The 27,689-nt window shown below is 39.3% G+C and overlaps 1 protein-coding gene across 2 annotated transcripts in view; it reads right to left on the reverse strand.

The window, feature by feature from the left end:
* Positions 1-27,366, reverse strand: part of SYTL5 (synaptotagmin like 5) — an 88,067-nt gene extending 60,701 nt beyond the window's left edge. For both annotated transcript variants that reach the window (XM_044982188.1, XM_044982183.1), the window contains exons 1-2: positions 26,875-27,366; positions 12,657-12,872 (exon numbers count right to left, since the gene is read on the reverse strand). In XM_044982188.1, coding sequence (XP_044838123.1) covers positions 12,657-12,872; positions 26,875-26,993 — 335 coding nt within the window. In that variant the 5' untranslated portion in view covers positions 26,994-27,366. The remainder of the gene's footprint in view (positions 1-12,656; positions 12,873-26,874) is intronic.
* Positions 27,367-27,689: the final 323 nt, after the last annotated feature.

Consider the following 27,689-nt stretch of genomic DNA (forward strand, 5'->3'; position numbering starts at 1 on the left):
CATTTTTAGGAGGAACACAGTCAATCAAAACATTTTTTAAAGTAAAATAAATAAGCCTGATTTAAAAGGCTGTCTTATCTCATAACTGCTTAATACTAATAAAAATCACTACATACAGCATACAAAAGCTTTTTTTATTTATTTATGGAAACTGGTTGGAGGGGAGGAAGGAGTTACTATAGGCTACATTGAATCTTGAGTGTCCACTGGCCTCCATAGCTATTTAAAAACTACTCCAATAATTCTTCTCGACACCTGTAAATCCATTGAACTCAACCCTTACACTGGGAGGCATTTCCAGTAGTGCTTAATCTGGCATTGTAACAAGGAGTGGTCCATCTGAATCCTAAGGTGCCTTAGGAACCTCTCAGACTCTGCCCATTGAATGGCAACTTCCTGTGATTTATATTCGCCAATGCCAATATTGTCCCATGTATATACAATGCTTCTCTACCTTTAGCCCTTTCTTGCAGGGCTGAAGAGGAACAGAGGTCTCTCTTCCTTGAGATCTCTGCACATACTGGGCTGTGCTAGCCCTGGTTATTCCTTCTCTTCCCCAGTACTTTCCTCCTGTGTCCTTCTTATACCTCTCTGCTGATGGACTATTGGCTCATCTGACCTCCCAGCCTGATCAGCCAATTTACTTACACATCCCCAATCAGCCTTCTCCGGGGGAGCTGATTGATGTCTAAGTGATCAGAGTGCTGTGCTCACCAGCTAGCTCCAGCACTCCATCACAGATATAAAACCACAAAACAGCTGTATGCTTGTATGGCTCCACTAGCAACCCCAACTGTACCAAGAAAAATCTATGCACTAAAATCACAATTTTCCCTCTCGTGGACAAGAATTATTCACACACACAAATATTAAAAATACATTTTAAGATTACTGACTTTAACAGTCCCCAAGCTAATCTATGGGCTATATTTCCATCATTCTTAGCTTGTAGTTTGTGAAGAGTATCACATCCTACATCCTTTGGCTGGCAGAACTACTTAGCTTTATAGTTCTCGGGCCCTTATAAGAATTTATCCTTGAAAGGTCAAGAAATGTGTAAATTCAGTCAACATTGATTAGCAAAATCCTTAGTACTCTGAATTGTTTGTACACCCACCCCAAAGAACTTTTAAAATGTTGACTAAAAGTTGGTGCTAATCATACATAAAACATTAATGTCTATAAAGCATTCTTCCAGTCTGTTAAAAAGCCTCTTTTTGAAACATTTTCAATTGATAGCACCTGTGTAAATTGGCTACATGTTCATAGAAACAGCAAATATTTTCACTTCCTTTTCTAACTGTTTCTTCTGCTTGCCCTTTTTCTTAGGAAAGAAAGGACAGGATTTCCCAGCAGTGAATCCATGGCAGTGGATGGACATTGTATGACAGAATTTTCCTCTACATTTAAAGAAAGCCTAAGTAACTGTTACTGTTTCAAAATCTTACACGACTCCGGCAGAGTGTGATTTTTCCTGACCTGCATTCATTTACAAACATATCAGATAAAGAGAATCATATTTAGTTTGTGTGAGAATGGATATGATTACAGATGATTTTAGGGCATTGAACAGTACTTCTTACTCAGACAAGACTCCAACTTAAGAGAGAGTTTTGCCTGAGTAAAGTCTGAAGAGTACTGAATAGGGCTCTATTGTCAATGAAGAATTAACACTGATGCAATTCTCTCTCATCCAATTATAGATTAAGTTTATTTGAACACTACCAGAGTAAGTTAAAAAAAGAATCAAAATCCAGACATATGCCTGCAAATGTGATAATGAAAGATTATCGCCTTATCTTTTTCTTTGCAGCTTGTTGATGAAAATGCAAAAACAATTAATAGAAATCAATCAGTTATTGTCCAAAAGTATTCAGAAAACCATTTCCACTCAATTTTTTTGTTTATTTTCTAAGGATGTTTGCTTAAAAACAAAATTGACTATTCACTGGAGAACACATAGCTTCTGGTTAGCAGGAAGAACAATTTTCCCCTGGGTGTGATAAAAATATATATTGTCACTACTTACCAATAGCATGATCTTCTGAGGGTGCTAATTCTTCATAGTAAGGCTTAGCATAAGTTTAGTGCTCTACATCTGTCTTACCTTTGATTAAATTCCCATTGCAATTTGAACTACGAAGTTCATTAACTCTTTCCAAGGTTACTCCCGAGTTTGACAATAAAATCCCAAAGTGACGTTTCTCTCTTACTCACACATCTTATTTTCCCAAGACTTTTACCACCAACACTTCCCTTGATCCAAAAGAGCTGGTGCGCTCCTTCCAAACCACTCACTCATAGATTCGTAAACATTAAGGTCAGAAGGGACGATTGAGATCATCTAGACCAGGGGTCAGCAACCTTTCAGAAGTGGTGTACCGAGTCTTCATTTATTCACTCTAATTTAAGGTTTTGCGTGCCGGTAATACATTTTAATGTTTTTAGAAGGTCTCTTTCTATAAGTCTATAATGTATAACTAAACTATTGCTGTATGTAAAGTAAATAAGCTTTTCAAAATGTTTAAGAAGCTTCATTTAAAATTAAATTAAAATGCAGAGCCCCCCGGACTGTGCCCAGGACATGGGGGCAGTGTGAGTGCCACTGAAAATTAGCTTGCGTGCCGCCTTCGGCACGTGTGCCATAGGCTGCCTACTCCTGATCTAGACTGACCTCCTGCATGTTGCAGCCATAGAACCTCACCCACCCACTCCTGTAATACACCCCTAACCTCTGGCTGTATTACTCAAGTCCTCAAATCATGATTTAAAAAGACTTCAAGTTACAGAGAATCCACCATTTACACTAGTTTAAACATGCAAGTGACCCATGACCCATGCTGCAGGGGAAGGCAACCCCCTCACCCCCCAGTTTTCTCCAATCTGACCCAGGGGAAAAATTCCTTCCCAACCCCAAATATGGTGACCGGTTAGATCCAGAGCATGCGGGCAAGACCCATCAGGCAGACACCTGAGCAAGAATTCTCTGTAGTAATTCTGAGCCCTCCCCATCTAGTGTTCCGTCTCTGGCCATTGAGGATTTTTGCTACAAGCAGTCCTGCCATACCATCCCCTCCATAAATTTATCAATCTCGGTCTTGAAACCAGTTAGGTATTTTTGTAGCTTGCATCAGGGGCTCTTAGAGTTCTGAATGCTCTTTTTTATTGTTGTAAGGTGCACATTAATACATACAGTAAATTACAGACAGACTAGCATAAAAATGATTTTGTCTGCAATACAAAATGCAAGAGTAGAATAATGGTTGACATCATCCTGAACCTTTCACTGTGATGCTCTTCAAAACTAGGACTCTTCCTTATTTGGTTTGTGAAGCAGATGCTCTTTGCTTAAGGCTAAGCCTCAGAGATATTTTAAGCCAAATTACCTGTCAATGTCACTCCAGTTACGTCAATGAGTTACACCAGCAGTGAATTTGGCCCACATTTTTTTCCCTTTATCTGTTTAATTTATTGTGGGGGTTGGAGGGAAGAAAGAATCTTTTCTGTTTTCTTCTTAAATAATTATAAAGAATGTTATATAATGCATGAAAGATATTAGCCATAAAACATTCTATATGAGCATGGTGGGTTGTCAAATAAAAGGCTGAAAAAACAGAGATTACAGTATTTTTGGCTATTCCATTCATAACAAATTGTAATGCCAGACTCCCACCACCATCCCAACTTGCAATAATGCTACTGTAAGAAGCTGATCACAGGGTAGCTCAGAACACTTCATTTAATCAGAAAAGGCAATTCACTGAATCATCAATACTCCAAATGGAGCATAAATGCAAAATGTACATTTGGATCTTGTTGAATGTGGCAAATGTCTAATATAATTTGTGTTGCCTGCAAAACAAGTAGAAGCTGCTGACAGAAGTTCCAATTTATTTTTGGCAATAAATGCTCTTCGGATGTTTCATCTAAATTAAAGCATTAATAGGGCTGGGCAGTGCTTTGGTGAGATTTAACAACTCTCCTGTTTAGTTGTGTACATCCTTCTCATCTGGAAGAAACTTCATTGTGAGATCTGCATGACTGCTTACATGTCTAACAGATTCCTGGTAATAAGCAAATCCTGTCTGTTCACTGGTTCTCAATCCATGACCCACAGACCACTGGTGGACTGCAGACGAGTTTTGGGTGGTTTTCCAATTGGTTGCCTGAAAATTAGCCATGCAGCTAGAAGCATGATGAGGACTGCTACTTTGTTAAATAAAATAACCTAATTTCCATTGATGAGAAAGAATGGAAGAGTTAACTATTGTAACAGATACTTTGCACGACACATCTAACACTCCACATAAGGATTTCTTTCTTAGCACACTCCTGCTGCAGAAGCTACTAGCAGCACTACAGCTCACACTGCTATGGAGCTGGTGCCCACCTGCAGAGGCCCTTGCTCCTAAGGAAGCTTGCAGCTATTAAGGACTATTAAGGACTTAATTCCTGCTTGCTAGGTCACTGTTCCTGAAAATGCAAATTGAAAGCTAAACAGAGATGGAGTGGAGATGTTAAAGAAACCATTTCTTGTTGGTTTGTGCAGGCAAGAAACCATGTGACTTTGCAGTATTATGAAGGACTCGAACTATGTGACAGTACAGCTAAAAACTATAAATTGTATTTTCATTCACCACTCTAACCAAATTGATCATACATCTCTACCCCAATATAACACTGTCCTCGGGAGCCAAAAAATCTTACCGCGTTATAGGTGAAACCGCGTTATCTCGAACTTGCTTTGATCCGCCAGAGTGCACAGCCCCCCCGCCAAAGCGCTGCTTTACAGCATTATATCTGAATTCGTGTTATATCGGGGTAGAGGTGTATTAAGCAGAAGCTACTGTATTTTAAAATCTAGATGCATCATTACCATCACTTTAGATTCATATGTTCATGAAACTGACAAATTTGACATAAACATGACAAGTATGTATTTAATATATAGTTGATGGAACATATTTTTTTTCTTTTCAAAAGTGGTGCAAGGCATGAAGAAGGTTGACAGTCACAATTCAGATGCTATTTTACATTGGGAAGCTGGTGCCCAATTCAGATCGTAGCATTACCTGATTGGTAATGTTTAAGAAAAGCACTGTAATAAATGTTTATACCTCAGTAACTTTAGAACTGCTTTCCTGTGAGATAGACTAAGCCCATTCTTCTCCTTCAACACAGCTACAGAGTTTATGGAGGGTTCAAAATAGTTCTACTCTTAAAATTGATTTAAACAGACATGCCTGAAGTAAACAATAAAAGTAAAACCCATCATCTGCTGCATGAAATGTGAAGAATAAGGACATATGGATCCTTACCAAGCATTTGACCTCCCTGGCCAAGTCTAATGCAATGCATAGTGAAAGAAAATCATAAGTAGACAGTCATAGCAACTGACAGGTTGAACAGGCTTGGAAACCTCAGTGTCACCACCTTATATCTTTGTCTTTTTCATCATCAATGCAAATTTTTCTTTAGGATCTTGAGTCACAGCAGCCTTGATTGTTAAAAAGCTCATATCTCATAAACCATATGTATAGAAATACTTACCTTCTAACAAGGCAAGGGAGTCCAAGGGTTAACCGTCAGACACCCATATACTATACTGCACATACACCTCTACCTCGATATAACACTGTCCTTGGGAGCCAAAAAATCCTACCGCGTTATAGGTGAAACCGTGTTATATTGAACTTGCTTTGATCCACCGGAGTGCGCAGCCCTGCCCCCCTGGAGCACTGCTTTACCGCGTTATATCCAAATTTATGTTATATCGGGTGGCGTTATATATCGAGGTAGTGGTGTACTTTCAATTTATAGTGAACAGTTTACGGAAAGGGCTTCAAGTTACAGTTGCTTAATCCTTCATCTCCTTTAGAAGCATCAGATCCATTTACCTTACAAAATATTTTTTCATTCAAAATATAAAATGAATTCCTAAATCTGTCTTGAAGTTTGAATTTAATAATTGCATCTCACATTCCAAAACTAAAACTGAAGAACTAGAAATGAAACTGTCTCTTGCACTCTATTATTTTCAGACACTGATAACTGTAACAAGATGGGAGTGTTTTTCCTAGCAATCTATTTTTCTTTCTCCCAATCCTGACGTGGGACCAAACTGCACTGTATGACTTAGATAATTTTTCAGTATATTTAATGGGACACCAAACCAAAGCTTTTAGAGTATTTTTTTAAACTGACCTGAAATCCAAATTCACATATGAAAACATGATATTCTTTTACTTACGCCTCTCCAAAAGCCAACCTCTGGCATTCTCAATAGCAAGTGTACTGATAAACAATACCCTTTCCAATGTATTTTGCCAAAGTAAGGTTTAGATGGGTTCTCCAGTGTAGCACCAGATAGAGTGTATTGCAACTGATAGCTTTAGTGAGCAAGCGAGTATGACAGCAATAACTTTATCTGTCTGTTTGCTCTTACCCCTATCTTAAATGACTGGGAATGTTTTAAAGAAAATCATGCACAATCATAGAATCATAGAAGTATAGAACTGGAAGGGACCTCAAGAGGTCTTCTAGTCCAGTTCCCTGCACTCATGGCAAGACCAAATACTGTCTAGACCACCCCTGACCAGCGTCTATCTAACCTGCTCTTAAAAATCTCCAGTGACGGAGATTCCACAACCTTCCTGGGCAATTTATTCCAGTGTTTAACCACCCTGACAGTTAGGAAGTTTTTCCTAATGTCCAACCTAAACCACCCTTGCTGCAATTTAGGCCCATTGCTTCTTGTCCTATCCTCAGAGGATAAAGAGAACAATTTTTCTCCCTCCCCCCACCTCCTTGTAACAACATTGATGTACTTGAATCAGCTGGGTGCTGTACATTTTATTTGGGGTCTCATCTGAATCATCAGATATTAGTCATCAATCTATATAGTCCCGTGTCCTGAACTAAATGGCTCAATTATTAGAAGTCTTATAGTCCTTTGCAACTCTATCACCTACCCTTTCCTGCCAAGGGAGGTTGCATTTGGTAGCAAACTCCTCTAGAACTACAACACAACACAGCTCTGTGGGGTGTCCATGCCCATTTAATTTAAATATGATATTTTTCAGCCTCTCCTTCCCCCTCCTGGTGTGTTTCCTAATGATTAAATTGCCAGATAATCCCAGGAGTTTTCCCCTTTTGCTTTACAAGAGTAACTATGCACTTGAAGCTACCCATTTACTAGAACAGGTCAGGAATTTTCTATTGAAATATTTTTTCCAATGGAAAATGTGGTTTCCACAAAACAGAAATGTTCCATGTGAAAATGTCAATTTTGCAGAGAATTTTCGATCGGGAAAATGTTAAAAAGTTCATTTTGGGGTTGGGCCAATCTGAATTAAAACATTTTGGTTTGCTGAAGTGAACTGAAACATTTTGGTTTGGACCACTTTCATATTAAGTTGTGTCTGCCTGAGCTGCCAGAGTGCCTCACGAGTGTCGTAGCTTGGGTGCCTCACATACTGCAGTCTCCCCTCTGTGGAACTGCCAAATTAGTCAGGGAGGCCCAGGACAGGAATAGACCACACAAAATGTAGTCCAGTCAGGGAGTCTAGCCCAAACAGGAGAATGGGGACATGGGACACCTGAACTATAACCCCTGTAAGACATTGTGGCAGCTCAGGGAGAAACAATTTAACATTGATCCAAACAAAGCATTTTGATTTGGTTGGATGAACTGCAATAAAACATTTCCACGTCAAAATATTTCTTAGCTTTTCACTCAGGACGAAAACAAATATCTAAATAGTGGAATTTCCAGTGGGACAGAAATTCATCCATCTCTACAATTTACTTCAAAAGAGTCTCAATTGGACAAGCAGGTTATTGACAGAACTGTGTGCTGTGACAGAGAACAAGAGCTGTACCAGAGCCCCAGTAAAGCAGAGTAGTTAACTCTGGCTTCCCTTTCATCTCCCATTGCACAGGTGCTCAAGGGAAAAGCTATGCAAATGGCTGATGGGGAACCAGAGGTAGGAGAACACCGAGGGGAGGCAGGGCTCTACACCCAGGCTCTGTAAACTGGATGAAGAAGCCTGGGCTGATCAGAACTTTTACTTATGGTAACTTGCTACAGTTTATGGTTATTGAGATTAGCTCCTGCTGATAAAACTCTTGTTGAGAACTACTATACAATCAATCCACCATCTTATACACCCACACACACGTGCAGGCACACATACACATACACACACATGCCTTTCTGTGGGTTTGCTTCCACCCAGACTATTTGCAATGTGCTTTTGAGGAAAGAAAGAAAAAAAAAGTATAATTATTAAAAAAGAAAAAAGAGAGTGAACCAGGCAAATTGTCACTGAAGAGTCACTGAAATTAAAAGCAATAAGAACACAAGGAAGATTTTTGTGTTAACTTGTTTGAAATTTCTCTGTTTTTAGGCTCGCTGTGTGCTATGGAAAGTAATTAACATTACTGATGACTTTTCCTATTACTTGGAGACAGCATACTTATTTCAAAGATACATATAAAGCTCCTCATTTCTGCTATGTACTGCTATGGCAACTTGGCTGTCCAGACATTTAACCTCACTTATTTATTCATTCCACATGAGTAAAAGATGTAGGCCATACATATATGAGTGGGAATATTTATAGCCTGAAGTTTCAAACCAAGCTTCCTGGCATTTTGACTGCAGCCCAGGGCTTTGTCCAACCTATCGCTGGCACCTTGTTAAACGGGTGTGTTTAAAACAAACTGACCAAGGTTTTATTGACAGAAGTTTAGTAAATACACCAAAAAAATTCTATTTAAATGGATAGTTTCAATCCAAGGTTAAATATCAGAGGGGTAGCCGTATTAGTCTGGATCTGTAAAAGCGGCAAAGAGTTCTGTGGCACCTTATAGACTAACAAATGTGTTGGACCATGAGCTTTCGTGGGTGAATACCCACTTCGTCGGATGCATGTACATGCTACATGCATCCGACGAAGTGGATATTCACCCACAAAAGCTCATGCTCCAATACGTTTGTTAATCCAAGGGTAAACATTTCTCAGTTACTATTCATCTGGGAAAATTATTGATGACAATCGGCCCTTATGCAGGAAGGGGAGAAGGAGAAAAAACTCTTTGAAGTCCATTAGGGACCTCAGAATACAGATTCAATTTATCTAGGGAAGTACTTAAATACTAGAGTGATTAAAACTATAGAAGACCTTAAGGTTATGAACAGGTGACTAAACACTATATTTAGGCTTGATAGGATTAGATTTTTATCAGTAAATGTCAGTAAATGGTGATTTCACTGTACACACACACAAACCAGCAAAAAGCATTTCCATCAATAATAGTAAAATATTTAAAGATAGGCAAAGTATGAAAAATGCTGCTTAAGAACTTGTACAAATTAAATATCCTTAAATAAAACCCTAATATTTTGACATGTGATGTTGACAATTTGTGTTTTAATGGATATAAAACTTGAACTTTTTGAATCTCAAGGTCTATTGCCCTCCCCCAATTTCCCTCAACTGTGAAAATTCAAATAGATACAATTTGGGGAAAAATGCTTAAAAATGAAATGCAGTATTATCCGTCAAAATTATATTCACAAAATATTGAATTCTGCCAAGCTTAACTATATTGTATTACACATGGTGGCAGAATTAAGAATGTGGGGCAACCTTAGCTTTGCATTGCATGACTTTTGGGTACTTTTGCAACCTTGATCTCTGCCATTTAAAATGGTGACGCTCCAGATGACAAGATAACTAATTCTCTTGTTCTTGATCATGAATAATAGTGTTCATTTTCTGTTTTCAAGTGATGTATAGTTCTTTTGGAAAACAATTTGCATATAAAGCTAGGTTTCTTTATGTTGTATTTAAAAATGCTGGAGGATCTTTCACTTTTTTATATTTAAATTTCCACCCACAGAGTATGATGAAGTTCTTCATTAGGAGATTTTTCTTCTGAGGGTTCTAGAATGTAGTGAATGTATTGTAATGGCCATCTCCCTCCCCACATTAGCGGGATTGAAGACAAGTGTGGTTTGAGAGAGAGGGTGGGGCAATTAAAACAAAGTAGTGTTCTGAGGGAACAAGAGATGCCTTTTGCTGACTCTGGAAAAATAGATGCTATTGTGGAGGTTTGACTGTACTAAAGTTTTGTTGGCGTTTTTCGACCTGGTCTCTCCCCTCCTTCCTCCAGATACTCTGATGCTACAATATTATTCTTTCCATTTGTCTGATAAGCAGTTACAACATTTTCTTTAAAACTGTAAGTATTTTTAAATAATTTGGAGACAAAGGCAGCGTATTCATAATTTGCCTCACCTTTCTCCAGATTTTTTGACATTTGAATGGAAAGCCACTATAAGTACTAGAATAGTGCTGAAAATCTGTCATGGACTACATGACAAAATGTCTTCTTATTGCACAGGAAATGCCATGGTTACCTCTGACATAATGGGTAGGCAGGACTGAGATATCAAACTAGGGAAATCAAGAGGAGTGAAAGATGGAAGTTTATTAAAGAAAGAGACAGAGGTAACTGACAGGTGATGTTCAGATTTTCTTTCATGGCTATGTGTTTTGGCAACCAGTTAAATTAGAATGTCTACTCAGATCAGGGAAACTCTATGGTACACTCATATGTCCAGCCATGATACAAAAGCATGGGTAATTTTTTCAGTAAACACACCAATAACAATACTTTGCTGTATCATAGTTGTTACAATACCATTGCTGTTCCAATGACTTGAAGAGAAATGCTTTTGAAGCTTACTGAAGAAAAAAATGGATGATTCAAGCGTAATGAGATGCTGAGCCTTTCACCTACAGATCATGGATTAAAATGGTGGACTACACTGGTAATGACTAACAGTCTGTCTTGTCCAACAGCAGCTTAACGACCTACATGCGAGGAGTTGGGTGATCTCAGTTCATAACGGACAGGTTTACACATCCAAAATAGAAGTTAATAGTACACAGGTGACCATTTCAGCAGGAAAGTCAAGAATTAGATGACCAAAGAGCCAAGAACTGAAGAGTAGAGTGTCTAAACTGCCTCCTCAGTCCTACAGGTGGTCCCTTTCAAAAGACAGGCTAAGTCATATTTGTGGGAGCGGGATAGAGAAGCTTGAATAGCTGTTGCTCATGCTGTATCAGTCTTGTGGAAAGACAGAATTTCATTCTTCAGGGGTGTCAAATCTGGAATCTTCCATGAGTACTAAATTAAATTTAGTTTACAGGAGGAAAAAAAACCCACCTTTGCCAAGATACAAGCACAATACAACTACCATGAAGGATTTAGACCCCTTATACAGATCCACACCACATAGCTGAAATATAATGTTAAGAGGTTTTTTTCCCCTCTGGTCGCACCTCTTTCACTCCATGCAACCTGCATGACTAACTGCTCCCTCATGTCAAGTTCTCACTCATATCCTCACCTTCTCCCTTCTCTCTCTGCCATCACATAACCCTCTCCTCATTCAAATGCAATTATTTCAAAATGCCTAAAACTCTAGTTTTCCCTGCAAAGAAAGAAAGAAAGAAAGAAATGAGATGTCGGAAAATACAACTGAACAAATCCAAACTAGAACTGTGGCAGTATCAAAAGGTATGAAAATCTTCACTGTCCAATCACAGTGCTCTTACTTGCATCCCATCTCCTATTTTTTATTAGTACATGGTCTATTTAGATGGCACTCTCTTTGGGGCAGGAACTTATCATTACTTGTCTGTAAAGTGCCTTTGGCACAGTTCAGAATATACAAATAGATACCACCTGCTTGCAATAAGAACCTGTTCACTACATTTAAATAATCTAGGAGTAAAACGGTACTTTATGAATTGTATAGTAAAAGTAAAATTACGTATAATACTGATACATCAGTCTAGCAGATTAAGCAAGAAATACTGTGGTGCCGTAAAATACATATAGACATGCTGTAACTTTGAAGTGCTCATATGCAATTCTGTTTAATAATGACTGCACTGAGGATTGCTTAGCAACATCTGATACCATACTCTATATTCTAACAGCAGAAAAGCAAAGGTCGACTTGCCCTGTACATTTGGCAGAATGCCATTCATTTCAGAACTCTATCTAATTTATAGGCATGGGGAGATGTTTTACATTAAAGCCTTTTTAACAGATGTGGAGGTGTTGATATAACAGAGGCTAAGGAGACAAGAATAAAAGTGTTGCTGAAAGTAATTTTACTCATATTTTTGTAGCTCTTCTCTTTTGCAAAATAACAGATCATATTAGACTGAACATCCAGGGACCTTATATAGTTTTAGTTGTAATATTATTCAATTATTAGGTCTGTTCCTTTATAATGTAAACAGATGCATTACAAAACAATAATCTTTACTTATTTTCAGCTCATTCACACCTGTGGTTTAGCATCTGTGATGCTAGGAGCACTCTTTAAAAAAAGCCATAAAACAAATAAACAAAAAAAAACCCAGCAACAACAAAAACAACAAGCAGGTGCTGAAGAGAAGATGATGAAATAAATATTGCTGAAAATATAAGCCACCTAAAATAAGCCTTTCCCCTTCTATGCCTGCTATGTTATGTCCTTGTGTTAAAGAGTGAGAAAGCAGCAGCAGCATAAACGTATTTATTACACAGATGGCCTCTAACTCCATATTTACAAAAGCTTCAGAACTTACGCAATCTTGGCACACACAGTGCACTTCCAGTTCCCATCAATTCCCAAAACACGACACTTGTTGCAAACTGTGAGTTTGCATTCTTGGCACTGGTCCCCCCTGTCAAAGATTAAGCCCAGGTTTTTCTGACAGCGAACACAGACCCTGCCGCGGTCCTGTCGGCAATGACGGTTTCCACCTTTTCGTCTCACTTCCAACAACTCATTCTTCAATTTCCTGTAAATAAAAAATAGAGGGCACTTTAAATCTGAGATACCACTGGTTCATAGCATTTCATGGTAATATTCTATATCCTCTTAGGTTCATGTAACAGAGTCTCTAGGGAATGTGTATAAGTGATAACAGGATAAGAGTGCTAAGCACTATAAAAGACAATAGTAAAGAAGAGCTATGCAAATTTAAGTTATATTTTCACACCAAGCCCCTTTACAGACAGACATACTAATTACACAACGACCCCACACCGAAATGCAGCCCTCCATAAGATAAAATGCAACAGTTATTTAGCAGGTCACACCACCACCATACTTTCAGCTATGAAAAAGTATAATGTAGCCAGCTGGAAACTGCAAGGTATATATAAGAAGGCAAAATGTAAATGCCTTAGTATAAATTTGGCTGGACATTTGGGTTAACATTTCTAGATAAGTTCACGGAGGATAGATCTATTAATGGCTATTAGTCAGGATGGGCAGGGATGGTGTCCCTAGCCGCTGTTTGCCAGAAGTTGGGAATGGGTGATGGGATGTACCACTTGATGATTACCTCCTCTGTTCATTCTCTCTGGGACACCTGGCATTGGCCACTCTTGGAAGACAGAATACTGGGCAAGAAGGACCTTTGGTCTGACCCAGTATTGCGTTTCTTATGTTCTTAACAAGACTGTCCTCGCAAAAAATACTAGGCAGTTAATATAGATCCTGTGGTCAAGGCATCTGCTCTAAGGTTATCTGGAAGAAAAATCTCCAGTGTCATCTAACATTATGCTGAGACATTGATCAAATAGTACTTATTCAGAGAAGAAAGCCAGTTAAGTTCCTAACACCACACCCACACAAACACACAGATGATTATGAGCCTAAAGGTTAAGTGACAGATTGAACAGTGCAGGAACTGATCATTTCTATAGATCAGAAGAAAAATAAGAGGAAGAACTAATTCTTTTTTACTTTCCAGGAAAATTAATTATTAATGTATCTGATTAGGATACTTTATCATGTCACTATAAATATTTGGAGAATGGCATAACATACATGATGTCAAGTATCAAAGGGGTAGCCATGTTAGTCTGTATCCACAAAAACAATGAGGAGTCCGGTGGCACATTAAAGACTAACAGATTTATTTGGGCATAAGCATCTGAAGGAGTGGGTTTTTTTACCCACAAAAGCTTATGCCCAAATAAATCTGTTAGTCTTTAAGGTGCCACCAGACTCCTTGTTGTTTTTATAAAATACATGGTGTTATAGGTTTTGATACCAGTGAACTTAAGACAAAATTAAGACAACACTGCTTTGGCTTCTTCAATTATTTCTCTTTTAACTAGCAGGGCTGACTGCAATTTTGATTTTCTTTTCTGAAACAAGTATAATAGGCTTAAAATACACTGTTCCTTTTAACAGTATTCATCCAGGGGATCTTAGCATTGGGTGCCTAACATAGTGGTATATAAAGTGATTTAATGAGCAATAGCTTAGAATCGGTAAGACCAATAGTGGGCATGAAACATTAAAACGATCATGTGCACAGACACTTTCCCCAGCTGTTCACACAATCTGTGAAATACAAACTCACTGTCTCCCTAAGCTTTAATAATAAAGTAAGCAACAAGGTAACAAATGATCAAATCAAACATTCTCCCTCAGCATGATACTCCTAGGGTTCCTCCCTCAACCCACACTCTTGATCTCTGCCCCGCCCCCAGACTACCATTCCCACCTCTCCTTTTCAAACAAGACAGACAATGAGTCACCTGCTTCTGAACAGAATCTCTTTAGTCCTTTCGCAGCATGTTCAACACCTGCTAGCAGGCAGTTTCTCAAGCAAACACCAAGCACATCACAGATTGCTACCGAAGAAAAAACTTCTACCATAACAAACATGACCTAATACACAGTCAAGCCTACTTTGCCAGAGCTAGTCACCACTAATATTTTAAGGATGTTGGTGTTTATTTTTCAGAAGTCATACAACAGAACTAGCTAGTATACCAATGTACAGAGATATATAAAAGAAAACAACTAAGAGTAATATAGTAATATTGCATGTGTGTCTAAAATTAGAAGATATCTTCTATAACAGTGTGTATAGATTTATGGAGCTTGTACACTGGTCACATATGCAACACTTTAAAAGTAATTAAAGGGGGAAATTTCTGTATTTCACCTTAAATAATATCTAGTTCTGATATACTACTACACTTGTTACTAGAGGCAAGTCAGAAATTATTAGAATCTTCAGGATATAAATTTAATCTTTGAAGAGCGACTGTATTTTTCCATATGTACAACCTCCCATTGAAATCTGTATATGGATAAATAATAATAATTTGAGACATACTTATCTCATAGAGCTGGAAGGGACCTTGAAAGGTCATCAAGTCCAGCCCCCTACCTTCACTAGCAGGACCAAGTACTGATTTAGCCCTAGATCACTAAGTGACCCCCTCAAGAATTGAACTCACAACCCTGGGTTTGGCAGGCCAATGCTCAAACCACTGAGCTATCCCTCCCTCCCTGGTGAGCCACTAGTGCTTGCAAACCCATAGACAAGTATCCCTTTCTGCTTATAGGGCACTACACAATGGCAAAGGAATTACAGCACATTAATCCATGGCAAACACTACCTTTTATCCCCCGTGGAGATGCTTTCAATTTCAATTAATGCTAGCACTGGTCATTAAGAAGGTGGATTGAGATTTGTATGGGTCACCTTATTTGGCTTTGTGTTGGCTTTTATATTTTAGTGTACTAGTATCTTCAATATCACTTTAAATGGTTGTACAGTGTTGCCAAGTGTCTCAGTATGTATTTGCTCCATGCATACAATTATTATTTGTGAAGTGCACTGGCATTACAGTGTCTTCCACTTGCTATATACTTTCATTTTAAGAATTGTAACCGGTGTTTTTGCATTATAAAAAGATTTACTGATTTGTTTAGAGCTGTAATTATTTCTTACAACTCTAAACAAAGTTCACTTATAGAATATGACAGGCAGGTCCAAGCTGACATCTGAAGAATATCTCAAGTAGGATTGTCCAAATAACCAAATATTCTGTTCAGGTAAAAGTCCCAAAAAAGCCTGAACAAAAAAAAAAAATGTTTCCGGGGTCAACCCAAAACAAAAATGTTTTGAAGTTTTCAGCGAACTGAAACATCAAAAAATGTTTCATTTCATGTCAAAACATTTTGGTTGACTTGAAACAAAACATTTAGTTTCAATGTCAAGGCTTTAAAAATATTTTAAAATTGCTTTTTAAATAAAATTGGAAATTAATTCATAATAAAAAGTCAACACATTTAGTTGCTGAAATGGCAAATGAACCATTTCAACATTTCTCATTTTTTTTCTTTTTTTGAATAAAATAAGGTGCCAAAATGGACCCAAATTCATACATTGTTTCAGTTGACGTGAATCTGCATATTTTGGTGTAAAAAAGGTTTCACATGAAAAATTTCACCCAGCTCTAATCTTGCATCTTACAAAGTACAGCAGAACATACATAAAACCCTGTTCTTTCAGCTAATGAAAGCTTTTTTTCCCCTCCTGTCCAGCAGAAAAGGAGAATAGTCAATATGGTGTATTGAGGACTGCATAGGAACTGCAAGAGAAGGGTTTCTTGGTCCTGCTTGCAGGCTAGAGGGCCCTGTAGGAAAGCATCTATCAGAGTGAGTATGGAAAGAGACTGCTTCAAGCAAGTTTGGGTTAAGTAGTGTCTCGCTGCCAAAGGGAGCAACCTGTTTCGTCTCTTGCTGATTTGGGATCCTTGTGTGTTATTGCTCTGAATTCTAAGAAATAACATAGTGTTACGCTGCAAGCTTCCAGAAAGAATATTTGTGTTTTTAATCTAACTTCTCTGTGTGTATGCAGTGAACATAAAGAATCAGGACAAAAATCCTTATTAATAAATCTAAGCCCTGGTCTACACTAAGCTCGGGGGTCGAACTAGGGTACGCGAATTCAGCTACGTGAATAACGTAGCTGAATTCGAACTACCCTAGTTCGACTTACTTACCGTCCAGACGCCGCGGAAGCGAACTCCGCGGCTCCAAGGTTGACTCCGGCAACTCCTCCTGCCGCGGTGGAGTACCGGAGTTCGAACTAGCGCTTCCGGGGTTCGAACTATCGCGTCTAGATCAGACGCGATAGTTCGAACTCCGAGCAGTCGAACTCGCCGCGTCGACCGTCCCGGTAAGTGTAAACGTGGCCTTATAAAAAGAAATAGCCCAACTTCAGTAAGCCATTCCACATAAGTAAACTCTCTGAAGTGATGGAAAACTTTTTTTTGCTGAAGTTGCTTTAGCAACAGGCAGCCCTATTTCAGAATCTATATACATCAGACTCTGTGCAGTTGCTGTACTCATGGAGTTTAATAAAGCCAGTGCATGGAAAAACTGCTTAGAGTCCACAGGCTTTATTTTTTCTAGATGCTCACCAGCCTGAGTTTCTGGATTCTTGCTTTTCTCTCCAGCTCATCCATTATCTACAAACTATCTTTAATAACCTGAACAAGCACTAGTGAGTTCTAGCCATGCCTTTCTGCTCCTCTGTGATAATGTGTGTGTGTCTTGGTATCTCAGGATTCCCAAACGGTGCTTGTCTGACCCTTTGAATAGAAAGGTGTGACTTTTCTTGCCTTCCTATGAGCCTACGCCCCATATGTTTTATGGAAGATGGGTCATGTGAGGTATCGTTGGAAAGATTATCATTTACTGAAGGTGATTATCTAATTTGTATGCATGTATCATTTCTGTATCTGAAGTCAGAAATATTGACTATGTAATAATTGCAACTATGTTTTTACCTGGGGAATGCCCACTGGACAGTATGCAAACAGCCTTCATGGGCCATTAGGAAGGATAATAGGACTTTGAAGATGCTAATCTCCCTCCTTCCTGAGAAGTTTCCTGGGATGCTGCTTTAACACTGCAGGCTCAGGTGATCATATCACCTGGTACTGGACATCATTTTGGACTTCTGGTATTTTTCCACTGGAAGGGGTTGGGGGTCAAAATAGGAAACCAAGGATTCCTGCCATATGTAAATCCTATTTAAGGTGGGGAGTGAGTTAATCTTGGCTCTTCTCCACTGCCTCCCTGCCCAAGAAGGAAGACTGCTGAAAACACCTGAAGAAATAAAGGAACTAAGCAGGGGCATGGGAGGGGAGACCCCAGGCAAGAAAGGTCAGCCTGTGATGGGTATAACTGCAGATTTAAGCTGCAAGCAGTGCAGTTACCTTCAAGAAACTCTGCAACCTGCATAAAACAACTTTTAGGGTGAGAAATGACTATTTGTAGCCAATTTCTTTAATGTATAAGCCTAGTTTGCATGTTTGTTTTATATGCTCATTGGTCTGCTTTGTTCTGTTTGCTATCCCTTATAATCACTTAAAATCTACCTTTTGTAGTTAATAAACTTATTTTGCTTATTCTAAAACACCGTTTGTGCAATTCATAACTGGGGGGGGCAAAAAGCTGTGCATATTTTCCTCCACATTGAGGGAGGGAGCGAATTTCATGAGTTTACGCTGTATAGCTCTCTATGCAGCGCAAGACAATATAACTTCGGGCTTACACTCCAGAGGGTATGTGCACCAGAGTGCTGGGCAATTCCCCGAGTTGAGTCTTGCCATACAGAACTGACTGCAGACTCTGTGTGATTCTACAGCTGGGTGTGTGTGCACAGCAGGACAGGGTGAGGGAGCCCAAGCTGGTGAAACGGGCGGGCTCAGTGAGATCCCAATATGTCTTCCCACGTGGCACCCCAGAAGGGGGGTCTAACCGATCACACCTTCCCATCCAAATCAGGAGCTTTTAGATATTATTAGCATAATCACCCCATATTTGTGCAGGTGCAGCAGGATAATAATCTCTGACCCTCCAAACACTTTGTATGTTCACGTTTTTCAATATTGCATAGACCTGTTCAATTCTATATGGTAACTCCACAGGAGTCTATACCATTCAGTGCCTGCTTTTTCTGGGACCTGAATTCTTCCCACTAAGCACCTGTCTGTACCCTGCACAGGGGTTCACTCTATCACTGAGAACAGGTCCATTAAAGGTGACCCACATGGGATTTTCTATTCATACTAGTAGGATATATGAAGAAGGCCTGAAAACTGCTTTTGTGGGTGTGTGTGGGGGAGGGTTAATCTGCTTGTTTGCTTGATCTTAGAAATAGCTAGCAGGAAAGTCAACTCAGTTGCTCCCCAGCTGCTGGAGGATTTGGGGGGCTCTCCATGGATGCATATTATTAGCTCTCAGATCTTAATTGAAGGGTTAAGAATGGCAAGAGCTTCATTTCCCAACAATGTCAGTAAGTCATTGCAGTTATATCTGTTGAAAACCCCAAAATTTAAAGTGACTAAAAATCCCCTCCCCTCTCAGTTGCTCAGCGGTTATGGTCTTGGCTCTTGTGATGTCACTATTTCAAAGGTTGTCCAGTCACCATAGAGTCTTACAGGATGGAAAGGATCTGAGTTTCTAATATAAAAATAAGCCCAAAAGTAACCCCTCACAATTTTCATGCCTTCTTTTTGCATTATAAAGCAGCAAAACTGGGCACAAAGTCTTTTTCTGTTCTGCACAGCACCTTTAAAACGTAAGCAGTTCACCTCCTTAATCAAAGTGGAAATGTTTCCTCTAAGGTTAACATTTCCTTTCTTGGCATTTCCTCTCCTTTGGTAGTATATTTAAAGAGGCAGTATCCTTATTTTCCAGTAATTCCATCTGCTCAGTAATTCCTATTCTTTATCCAATACAAATTCTTGATTGATGACATTCATTCTGCTAAGGCTGCTCATCTTGCAGATTGACTTTTTGAAAAAATTTATTGCTGTCTTAAAAGCTTTCTTCAAATCCTGGTAAAATAAATAGCCCCTCAGTTTCCCTACTGACTTGTTCATCAGAAAACATTCAGGCAGATGTGATGGTCAAAAGCTTTGTTTTGGGATTCCTTGCAGAGGCTATTGGATTGAACCACAGACAGATTGTAACAAATGGGGTCACATTTCAGAAAATGAAGAATTAAGTGTTCCAAGGATGATTAAGAGTAGGAGGAGGTAGATGAGTCATCTGAAAATAATCCATCATCACAGCAGCCTCTAAACAACCACTGCATAGCTGTGACCATTAAACATTACTGAAAAGGGATAGCAAATGTAACACCATCTCTTGTACAGGCAGCACAGGAGGCACATTTTCCTAAATTCTAAAGCAATAGATTCTCAAGCTAGCAGTTGGACACATTTGTTCTCACTCATGGTATACAAGAAATAAAACACGACCAAAACATTTTCTAAGAGTACAAAGAGAATCCAAGAGAAGGCAAACCCAGCAGAATCCCATTTATCAAACTTCTGGGAGAAATATACTATAATACCCCTAAGGAATCTAAATTATCTATAATATTAGGGGTTTGACAGAAGAGACAAGTATTAACATCTGTCTCTGCTAACACTCAGCTATTCTTTTAAATGCAAATGGTATATTAAAAAACGCCATCAATTCAGAGGGAACATACCAAGTGCACTGAAGATGCATTTTGTTTCTTATACCCAATAACTAGGCAACACTGACATAAGTAATAATCTAAACTTTTCTAAATGGAGCATAAAATCAAGGAACATGCCCTCATAAAATATCAAAGTGGAAAGCAGAATAGTCTTAGTATACAGCAAATTTGATAAATGACTCAGAAAAGCAAGTGTGAGGAAAACAGATATGTCCATGTGATAAGGAACTCTGTAAAACATGACGCCTCTTATATCACCATCTTTTCCACCATGGCATGCAATTTTAATTTTCATTTTTTTTCCTTTTCCTTACCCCTTACCCCAACTTTTCAGAACTACCTCACTTTGAAAAAAAGTTGTAGAGTCAGTGTTCCAGTTTTCCTTTTGCCACTCTAATTGTTCCAAAGTTTGCAAAGTTATGAAAAATTGCAGACTGAATTGAGAAAAAGACAAAAAAAAAAGCTAGACATTCAATGCATTGTTAGTGCATTCACTGCGGAAAATGGGAGGAGGGGAGGACAAGAAAGAGTGAGTTCATTCCATAGCTTTGGATCAACCTCCAGAAAACTGTCTCCTGTAAAGATGAACTTCTACCCTTGTAGTAGAAAATTCCATTATGCCCGAGGAGCTGAGTTGCCAGCCACAGTCATCATTTGGAGCTGTTGGTGTTTGAGCTATTCTGGACCTAGGCCATACACAGGCTGAGGAAGCTAATTCAGCCCTAGAGTAACAGAAGCAGCTATAAAGTGACTCTGCCTTCCACTAGAATGATTTCCAGCATGCAGATCCGGTACTTGGAACTGGATTTGCTTCTCTACATTTTATCTTGCATTGGATGGGATGATGGAAGAGTAAAAATTAATTTTATTAAGAACCACTGTATGAACTGATAAACTAATAATGATTTCAAGGGGCATCTCACCACACTGAAAATCAGGCCATTTGTCTGCCTAAATATGGTTTTAGGTGCTCAATTTTCAGGAATCCAAGTGTGAAAATTTTGGGCTATTCAATTTGCTTATATAATTATTTGATTTATATTACAAAACCTGATTTTGAGATGTTTGATGAGTTATTTTGGATAGCATGCATGTGTGAAGTGGGCAACAGGAATAGTAGAAATGGAAAGGGAGTTTTGGAGTAAGACCGGGAATTAGCTAAGGGAAAAGGAAACTGAAGGAGTAGGGTGGTAGAAAAGGGAAAGAAAAGGAGGGAGGTGAGAAGCATGAATGAGGAGAGTTATACTGTACAGCTGAATAGTTGCAGTGAGGAATTCAGTGAAGGGAAACCAAGTTTCAGAGCTGAATGAATGTGATGATATCAGGAGCAACAGCAATCCCTCTAGGTTAGTGTAGGAAGCAAACTGGTGGCTGGAAAGCTCTTCCCCAATGTCCCCTCAACTACAGCTAGTGCTGGCTGCTTTGGGCTAGTACCACCAAGGTCCCACCTTCTCAAGCTCATCCTAGCTACTTCTGCTCATTCCTATAAGGCAGAGCAATGCAAACCACTGGTCCCAGAGTCTCAGGGTATCCTTTGGGTCCTGGTTCCAAGATATATTGTTGTGAATTTGCAGTAAGAAAACCCTTTAAAAATGCCTGCTTATAAATTCTTCCCCCTCTTTAGTGCAGAGATACTGTCAGACAACTGAAAACAGCAAATGAGATCAAGAAATTATGTTGTACTCATGCACTTTTAGGCTTATTTTTTATTTTTTGGAAGCAAGATGGAAATATATTCTTGTTGGAATGTTAAAAACCCTCCTGAGAGAGAATGAAGGTGGTAAGAAGAAGAAAGGAAAAAAAGAGAAAGTTTATATTATCACACAGCAGAAACCTTTGGCTCCCGGAATTTTTAAAGATAAAATTACGAACTATGTTAGCAAGATGAAATACCTTCTGAGTTACATTTATTATATGTTGGTAGAATCAATGGTAACCCCAGTACGATAAAAAAAATCCACACAAGTTATTAATTAGTTCAGAAATGGAACATTCTTAAATTTTAAATAGAATGGAGACCACAGGCATCTGTGTTTATGGTACTAAAATAGTAACTATTTATACACAAGAAGTATTTTATATCAAATAATAATGTACTAATGGAGCAATTTACTTGTCAAATGTGATTGGTAACTATCAGCTTCTCTCTTCCCGGGCACATATGAATGAAACTTACGCTATCATATAAAGTATATTTTCTTTAAAGAACTATTCATCAGTCTTGCAAAAACATATATTGTACACACTGTATACAATCCATAGTATTTTACAACATTTGCCCTTACAAACATCTTCAGATACATCACCTGACAAGTCAATTTCCATACACAGATAATTTCCCAAAATCCATTTCAACTCACTTTGTGAATTTTCCATTAGTTGCCAGATAGTGTTATCTGAGAGAACAGTTTTGTTCTATATTTAGAATATACTGATATTTAAAAATATTTCTATTGTACTGATTGATAAGGAGTCTTTATTCTAATTGGCCCCCCTGACCATGCAGAATCCTTGCCAGAGGAACTGTTGAGTGGACTTGGCCAACTAAACTGCTGTTCGGAGGCCAAGTGGGTATTACAGCACACGAGTAATAACTTGATAGCATTATGTTGGGAAAGGCTCAAGTTACTTCCCTTCTCTGTTTTCTGTGTTCAGCTATTATTCTATTACTTTTTCTTTAAACAAGATCCAGAACTTTAATTCCTGTTTAAAGAATAAAAAGAAGATTTACATTTAAAAGCTGGATGTGAAAGGTGTAAATGTAACAAAGTACTAAGAGATGCACTAGTCAGGATATGTGCCCATATGTTATAGCTCAATGGTACTATATCATGGTAGGTTGAATGCTCTGAATATATGTGACCACATCTGCCCTCTCTGCATCTCTCCATTAACTCCTTCTTCTCTATCCTACAAAACATCTATTTGACTTCACTTTCAAAGCCCCTCAAGGTCTATCCTCATCCTACCTATGATCTCTCCTTTAGTATCAAAAGTTCGACTTCTGCCTCTGATCAGCCCATGATGTCAGTCTCCATCGCCCACTTGTTAAATTTAAAACAGGAACCTTCAGGGCTTTCTCTCATGCCGCCCCTCACTTGTTTCCTTGCACTTACCTGCTGGTCTGTATCCATCCGTTGTTTCTTGTTTTACACTTAGATTGTTAGCAATTTGGGGCAGGGAGTGTCTTTCTTCTGTGTGTGTACAGTGCCCAGCATAGTGGGGTTTGGGTCCATGATTAGGGCTCCACAGGCACTATAATAATACTGATAATACATTAAACTCTTAAATGTGAATTGAGCATCTTGCCAGAATGAAAAACAAATCTAATGTAGAAGACTATGTTCTTCTGTGAAATATATTTAGATAATACACACACCAGATTGCACCAAATGGCATCCCAAAGACAAAACATGTTCTTCAGAAGTATATTTATGAGTCAAGGATAAAAGATATCCTTGCCAGGGATAATTTAGCTCCATTCAGAGAGTCATGATGAACTCTCCCTGGAGATAGTGAAATCCACCCAGCTCCCTGTTCAGATCCAAACCTGGCTTGAATATATTGGGAGACTTTCTAGGGTCTTGGAGTTTGATGTTATCAGGCACAGTGAGCAAAACGTGTTTGAGGGACAATTCTCTAAATAACCTGAGGGTATTGGGTTCACTAGTTTCCCTGAAGTCGCCGGAAGGCTGTGTGTGCATTCCACTGAATTTAAGGTGTTTTTTTCCCAAATGGTTCCTCTTAATTATAAGGATCCTCACATTAATTTCAGATTTCAAGCTGTTCTTAAGGAGATCTTCTCCCACCAGACAAAAAGCCAATAAATCCTCCAGTCGGCCCATATGCAGAAAATGTTACCAGTTTGCACCTTGCCAAGCCACATACCCACAATTCCACAGGGTAGGGTTTCTAAGCGACCATAAAGGGACAAAAACTTAGCCCTACCTCAGAGCTTGAGAAACCAGTAGCCCATTTACCTACTGAAATTGATGCAGGAATCTTTGATAGGAGCATAAGCACGATAGCACCTTATGCATCTCAAAGTTCCCCAGTGGCACTCCTGCAGAGCCTAAACTCCCAACCATGAGCTTGCACTACTACCAGGGCTACTCTCTGGTTCGCAGCATCGCTGCCCATCACTATTAAGGCTGATCCTGCTCCAAGGGTAAACACCGTGGCTGGAACAAACCGTGTCTCAACTGTTGCTGGGTCTGCACTTCCCTTCTTCATCTCAGTGATGACAACCATAATCAGAGCAAATTAAACACAACTGCCAGGGTTGGAGATCTGCCTTCCTGCCTCACTCCTACATTAAGTGAGCTAGGCTAGGCAAAAGGAAAAGCTTTCAGTTTACTCTGGTTGCCACATTTCCCACTGGGTAAAGAGGCTGCCAACAGCAATGGGTGCACTGCATTTACTCTAGTTACTTCATTTACCTGCAGAAGGTGAGGGGGAAGAGACAGTTAAATGGAGAGATCTCAGTACAGACCCACAGCGATAAAAGTTTAACTGGATCTATATCGAGAGACCTCAGTGGGTGCTGAATGAATACACGTGTCTGAGACACTTGCCAATCCAAAGAGAAAAACAAGCCACAGCCTGACTTTTGAATACAGAAGTGGAAACAAACAAACACTTGAATTCCATCTCCCTTTGCAACTTGGTATATCTTGCACACTCTAAGCCAGCCTCCCCCTGACCAAGTGACACATATAAATGCATTCTAAACTTGTTTGTCAGAGCCAAACTACACAAAAATTTAAGCAGAGAGAGAGGGAACATCAAAACTTTCAGAGGATGGATGCTTAACTGAAACAAATACATATGAATTGTCACCTGAAATATCTGCATCCGATCCCACTGAACCCCATTGTCCTCTGTTCCCACATAATCTCCTTCCAGTTCTAACTGTGTAATCTTTCAGGAAAGGAGAGGTCTACTAACCCTCATGGAGTCTCTACACCTTCCTCCAGGGTCCTTTGAGAGCTAGCAGGCAAGGCTGCTATCCTAAAATCTTGGATTGCAAAATCCCTTCCCCTGAACACTGTCGGGGAAAGTAGCACTGAGCTATTCCTTGCTGCTACTACTGACACCATGCTCGCTCACACTCATTGGCTCTGAAGGAACACACACAACATAGCCACTCTCTCTGAGAAGAGAGTCAGAAGAGCTTTGTTTAACCCTTTTGAGCGCATGGGATCAGTTCAAACAAAATAGCAGAACCAGTACCAGGCAATATTTCTAACTCTACTTGAAATACAAAAACATTTGCCACACATTTTTTCAGTCACCTTCAGTAGGAGAGTTAATTGGGCCATCAATAGAAAAATGAACTTGGTAACATACTAGAAAATAAGTACTTTCATTTTTATTGCAGGATAACCACTATTTTCTGTTTTACCAAAATTCAGTATTAGTGCCTAACTGATGACTTCCTGTTCAAGGAGAACATAGACAGTGGCAAGGATATCACAGATTTTGTTACTTTGAGACTGAACATTTCTGTGGGAATCAAACATGAATGCTGGGATCTTAAATTTGGAATGAACATCAATCAACAGAATTTGTACATATTTCAATGCAAAGTATCAGATTTCATTATGCCATAATTTTAGCCCATTAAAAATGTTCTACAAACGTATTAAGACAATCTTATGGCAAATTTCCAAGGTATGCAGTAGATCTAGGTATCATTAATTCTCAGCATGCACTGGCATTCTGTTGCAGTTTAGCCTTGCATGAAGTAATATTCCAACTTAAGAAACAAAACAAAGAAACAACAAACCTACAGAATTCATTTCTGTGTGTTAACAAGGCGGTACTGGATTTAAGTTTCCAATGACTCTGCTAACCAGGATATCATTCTCCCCAGTCTTATACCCTGTAGCTATGCATGCGTCACACACATTTACAAAAAGATGCATTAACTAGCATTTTCCTCCCACCTCCCACTTCCGCCATACTTCTATTCACATGAGACTAGAAGAGCAATTGTGCTGAAGTGCTAAAGTCACTCCTGAAATGCAGGACTCCCACATGGCAGTGAAGAGACCCTCAAGTCAGGCCCCAGTCTTAGGGTTGCCATCTTCATAATATTTAAAATCTGGACACTCCAGCAGGCGTGCCAGAACCTCCTCTGCCCTGTCCCTTCCCCTCTCCTCTTCCCCTCTCCCTCAGCCTAGGTTGGGAGGGTCTCGCCTGCAGAGCTGGGGCTGGGAGCTGCAGCTGCCTGACACAGGTAGGAGGCAACCCCGGTTGATTAGGGGCTGGAGCGGGTAATGAGCTAGTGCTTCCCCACCCGCAGTAACTGAACTTTGGATGTCCAGTCAGCAGATCTGCCCAGACACTGACAGGTCCCCTTTTCAATTGGACTTTCTGGTAAAAAACCAGGCACCTGGCCATCCTACCCAGTCTGCAATATTCTAAGAACAACTCAACCAAGAGAGAACGAAAAAAAAGCAATTTTTTACAAGATTACCTTATCCTCTTATCTTCCACTTTTTTCAAATATTCATCTCTCTTCAGTACTCCCAGTATTGTTTCCCTCTCATGTTCCAACAAAAATGACAAATTGATGATCTCCAGGTTTTTTGACATGATTCTTCAATAGTGATTTTTCCAACAGTTGGGTTTTCCAGAGAATGAACTGTTTACTGCAAGTTTCAAAGGCACTTTTGTCACACAGGTACAAGATTTACAAGGTCACCAGATAGCCTGACAGAGAGTCCTTTATTAAATTAACCAGATATCAAAAACATGTGGCCACATCTTCCAGCTGCAGGAAAGAAAGGTTTCTGCTGTGTTCTTGAAGAAATTCTCTCATTTTCCTGATTACAGAATGTTCATTGCATCTTTTCTGGTCTTCCTTGACATGCTGCAAGCCTTCAACCCACATTCACAGAAGGTGTCTGAGTTAATCTTTCAACACCTCAACTGTCGTCTGAAGCCACCCAACAGCTGGATATTTAGATTCAAATGATCTGAAAGTCAAAAAGAAATAAAAGGAAGTGACTTTGACATTATCCTGGTCTCATCTAAGAGAAGCTACAAGAAATAATGGTTTGGGAACTGCAGAAGAATCAATGTCTAACCACCTGCAGACTAACAGATTGCCCCTAGGGTCATCTATGGCCAGTGCTTTCTCTTTGCTACTATTTAGTCTCAAGCTGTGGTGAGCTGGAGCTGGTTTCCACTGGTTCGCAAGAACTGGTTGTTAAATTTAGAAGCCTGTGTAGAACCGGCTGCTAAAGGGGCAGGCAGGTGGGCAAACAACTCCGGTCTGCGGCCCGGACC

This window comes from Mauremys mutica, chromosome 1 (genome assembly GCF_020497125.1).
Source record: "Mauremys mutica isolate MM-2020 ecotype Southern chromosome 1, ASM2049712v1, whole genome shotgun sequence".
Lineage (NCBI taxonomy): Eukaryota > Metazoa > Chordata > Testudines > Geoemydidae > Mauremys > Mauremys mutica.